The 4,786-nt window shown below is 35.5% G+C and overlaps 1 protein-coding gene across 1 annotated transcript in view; it reads right to left on the bottom strand.

Annotated features, from left to right (window-relative positions):
- LOC107674281 (FYVE, RhoGEF and PH domain-containing protein 1-like) overlaps positions 1-4,786 on the bottom strand; it is a gene marked incomplete at its 3' end in the record, with an annotated part of 24,359 nt that overhangs the window by 752 nt on the left and 18,821 nt on the right. The window contains exon 2 of the mRNA XM_016468223.1: positions 804-1,016. Coding sequence (XP_016323709.1) covers positions 804-1,016 — 213 coding nt within the window. The remainder of the gene's footprint in view (positions 1-803; positions 1,017-4,786) is intronic.

Below are 4,786 nucleotides of genomic sequence, written 5' to 3'. Positions count from 1 at the left end.
CATCATTACTCCGGTCTTCAGTGTCACATGATCCTTCAGAAATCATTCTAATATGCTGATTTGCTTTTTGTAGAAATTGTGATACAGGATTTGATAAATAGAAAGTTCAAAAGGACAACATTTATTAGAAATAAAAAATCTTTTGTAATATTAGAAATGTCTTTATGATCACTTTTGAAAAAATGTTATGCATTCTTGCTGAAAAAAAGTATTAAAACCCAAATAAAACCCAAACTTTTGAACAGTAGTGTAAATGTTAATGAGAACTTTCAACATTGATAGAATGATTTCTGAAGGATCATGTGACACTGAAGACTGGAGTAATGATGCTGAAAATTCAGTTTTGCATCATAAGAATCAATTGCATTTTAAAATATATTCAAATAGAAAAGTTATTTTAAATTTTAATAATATTTCCCTGTTTTTACTGTATTTTTGATCAAGTAAATGCAGCTTTGGTGAACATAAGAGACGTCTTTCAAAAACATAAAAAAAATCTTGCCGACCACAAGCTTTTGATTGGTCCTGTAGCTCTTGAATCTCATTTGCATATGTACATATTTAAATCAATAACAACAAATATACCGTCATTCCTCAAACAAAGATATTTTATGGCTTCAGAAGACTTGAAATATGGCATAAAAGTTGCCTTTTTGTCCTTTTTAGAGCTTGTTCACTGTATTTGTGAATTGTATAGAAACAAAAAGCTTGGACATTCTTCAAAATATCTCATTTTGTGTCATAATGGTGAGTAAATGATGATAGAAGTTTAATTTTTGGTTGAACTATCCCTTTAAACGTACCTTGAGGCTTTGGCCCAGGTAAAGGTGGGCGTGTTTTAGGGGGTGGAGGCGGGACGTCCTGAGGTCCGTCCTCACTTGTGCCATTGCAGTGCTGTGGTTCCAGGGGTCCAGGGTCAGAGCAGAGGCGCTGTGGGGTCTCGTGGGCTCCGAGGCAGGGGCCTGGCTCAAGGGACAGACTCTTGGTTAGCAGCCGTGGACTGGCGGTGGACGGGCCTGACAGAAAGAGAGAGTGCAGACTCGCTTTGATTTGGAGAATAAAGGGAATCTGAATAAAGGGAATAAACCATGGCTGATGTTCTTTATCAGTTACAACCAATAACTTGTTATTGGTTTCATTTGAGTAGGTTTTGGCCAAAATGAGACTTGTTTTAAAATTCAGATTAGTTTGAGTTGAAATACACCACTCTCTCTTTCATAGCCAGAGCTTTGTGATTTAACAGCAGCATGTACACAATACAGTGCATTCCCATCAGGGTGGTAAATGTGAATAAAATTGGCTTTGGCAAGAAAATAAAACAGTTACTTGTAAACGATTTGAGTCATTGCAAATGAACAACCAAAACAGTCATGCATTTCCTAACAACTTTTAACATCAGAAGATTTTGTAGGATAATGAACGTTTTTCTCCAGAACAACATGGGAATGAAGCCACCACAACAATGAGAAAAAATAATATAAGAAACAAAAACATGATGTGTTTATTTTCAGTTTTACAGACGCTAGAGAGTTGGAGTTAGAGACTACAAACTTGCTGTGGTTAATGTTGAGACTGTCCTCTATCAGTGTGCCAAATTTCACAACTTTCCCGCAAGCGGTTCTATGGTCTGCCATAGACTTGCGGTGGAAGAAGAAAAATGACGCTAACGGATACAATAGGTGCCACTGCACCTTCGGTGCTTGGCCCCTAATTATCTTTAATAAAAAATATATGTTTCAGTAATTTTTCAATAACGTCAAATTCAATCCACTGCCATTCAAAAAGTAAAAACTGTCTCATCATTGCTAGCATGATCATCTCAGACAGGAAACACTTTAAGTATCAACAAGAGAGAAGAAAACAAGACAGGCAAATTCAATTCAGCCTAATTTAATGGAGCCGGCTGGGTGTAATGGATTACAGTTTGACTGAGTGATATGTCTGAACGCCAGAAAGCATAAATGTACAAAACGGTTTCACACAAATCACCTCTGGCTCAATAAATAGCGAGTCCAGATCCAGTGATAAGTCCAAGTATATACTTCACATCAGTCTTGGGCTTAAATTACACACCAGTTTGTGCTGACACAATGTGAACATGACATCAAACTGTGTAAAGAGACTTCTAGGTAAATAGGGAGAGCAGTTGAGCGCTCTGTGCCCGTGTTGGGCCGTCATGTGTTAAGTAGGTCAGTGTGTTAAAGTGCCAGTCACTACTGTGTATATTTGCCAGTTCAGCTCAATCATTGTAACACATCGTGAGTTTGGATCTAGTGACATAACAAAATTCACAGGCTTTGATATCAAAATGAGCACGGACAGGAAAAAATCTTGTAGGATTTTCTTAAAGTGGCACAGTCGGGTCAGATGGTGGGCAGACCCGCCGTCTAGATGACGTTGCCATTTTTAAAAAAAGCTCGCCTGTCCCCCTACAAAGAGCTAATTGGTTCCATATGGTGAAACTCATACCAGCTAGTGAAGGCAGGGGGCTGAAATGACTTGCACATGCTCCACCAAAATTACTTAAAGGTGAAGAAAGGCTAGCGAGGGAGAAAACCAGAGTTATCCAAGCCGCAGATTTGGATTCGCAGCACATGTTGTTTTTCCCATGTGCTCTGGAGATCCTGTACGGGAAAGGGATGCGTGCTGTGACCTACAAGCCCGTTTGAGTTGGGACAGATTAAATATGTATCAAAAGAACAGGCCTGTCCAAAACACATCAACTTGAAAAGCACATAAAAGACAATATAATGTTTTTCAAATTAATTTTTTAAATCAAGTCTTTTTACTGTTATTGCAAATAGCAGAACTATACTATGTGTCATGAAACTGCACAGGTATACGAAAGTTGAGGATCCAGACGCAGTATTTATTAAAGGAGTAATCCACAAAGTCCAAAAACAGGTAAAGGTTATAACACAGGCAATCAGTCCAAACAATAGCAACTAGGGCTGGGTTTTGACACAAATTTCACGATTTGATTCGATTCTCATTCACAAGCTTGCGATTCAATTCCCAATTCGATTCGATTCGATTCGATATAGATTATTTTGGATATAAATCAGGTACAGTACACGCCAAATTTTCTCAAGGAAAAAAATCTCTCAACTAATGCTGTAAAATATACATGAGAGTCAGTTGGTACTAAATTACAATAATACTGAAGGTAAAGATAAGACTGATTTGTAAAATTACACTAATAATAAAGTTACAATTACATAATATTTCTACTTCAATTCGTTTTTTTTTTTTAAACATAATGGTGGCTTTCATAAAAACATGATGGATTTATTCAAACATAACTTAAACATTGAAGAATATATATATATATATATAAAATTTAGATACTTTTAAGTTTTTTTTTCATATTTAGAATGTTTATTTTTAAATTTTTTATTTATTTCTTTTAAAATTTTGTTAAAGTTGTAGTAATTTTGAGTGTTTTTGCCATTTTTATTAGATTTTTAAAATGTCTATATAGTTTTAATTCATTTTTTCACTTTTAGTTATTTCAGTACATCAAGTTAAATTAAATGAAAATGAGAAATGTTGCCTTGGCAACTAGCTGAAATTAAATCAATTTAAGTTTTTTTTATATTTTATTTTATTTCAGTTCATGTTTTATTTCAAATCACAAAAATAATATATACAGTACTACAGTTTATAAAATGCAATTATTTGAGTACTATAATTACTATAAGAAGAAAATTCTATTTCAGTCTTTCTACTTCAAAATTTCATGTTTAATTAAATGTTACTTGTCAGTTTCTTGTAATTATTAGTGAAATTTACTAAACGAAATAATTTCATTGCATCATTGCAAACTGTAAATTTTACTATCTGCCAGTGGAAAATTGTTCATCAAGAATCATTCATATTCACATGCTGAAGTGTAATACTTAGTGTAAGCAGTTTGTTCAGATACATAACCCTATATATGAGCAATAATGTCACTGTAAATATTGTTGCTTAGCTCAATGCTAATTATACAAGCTCACTGCCCAAAATAACATTTTAAAACTGGAATTTTACAGAGATTAACCCAGAAACCCACTGTTAAATTTCTATTAAAAAAGAACCTAACTAGTTTCTTTGAGACAGACTTCTTTTTTCATAGCAGACAAAGAAAAAAAATCTTTCCATTTACAGGCACAAAGCCTAAAGTCAACTGAGGCACAAAGTCATCAAGACATCTAAACAGATGGGAAAATTCCTCCTGTATGGCCAAAAGCATGCAATTTAATAGAATATTAGCATTGCACGCTCATTTTACAAACTGAATGTCATCATAAATAAAATGCTTCTGAAATACGCTTCGTACAGTCGTCTTCTCTTTTGAGAAGTTTACTTCTGACTGACTGATATTTTCATGCTCAATTTCTCCTCAAGGCATAAAGTGCAGACAGGGGGCTTTTAGGGCCATAAAGATAAAGCAGAGACAGACATACCACTGGAGTAAAAATATGCGGTACTGCTCTCCAATTCAGAGACTTAAGATTAATCCTTGACATGCTTTGGCAGCAGTTTATTAAAGGAATAATTCACCTCCAGTTCTGTCTTCACCCCCATGTCACTCGTAATTAGGGGTGCTCCGATTGATCGGCTACCGATCATTATCGGCCGATAATCGCTTTGGGATGATCGATCGGCGGTCTCTAAAAAGGCCGATCTCAAAAAACCGATCTCAAGCTAATGACGCGCCTGCCGTGAGAAGGTTTGGCAGGACATGCAGCGGCACCGTCTCAGTCTCTGTCCGGCGCGGGTGAAATAATTATAATGCTATATT

Source organism: Sinocyclocheilus anshuiensis, unplaced genomic scaffold (assembly GCF_001515605.1).
Source record: "Sinocyclocheilus anshuiensis isolate Anshui unplaced genomic scaffold, SAMN03320099.WGS_v1.1 scaffold188, whole genome shotgun sequence".
Lineage (NCBI taxonomy): Eukaryota > Metazoa > Chordata > Actinopteri > Cypriniformes > Cyprinidae > Sinocyclocheilus > Sinocyclocheilus anshuiensis.
Note: the sequence above shows the minus strand (reverse complement) of the source record. Positions and strands in the feature narration are given on the sequence as shown.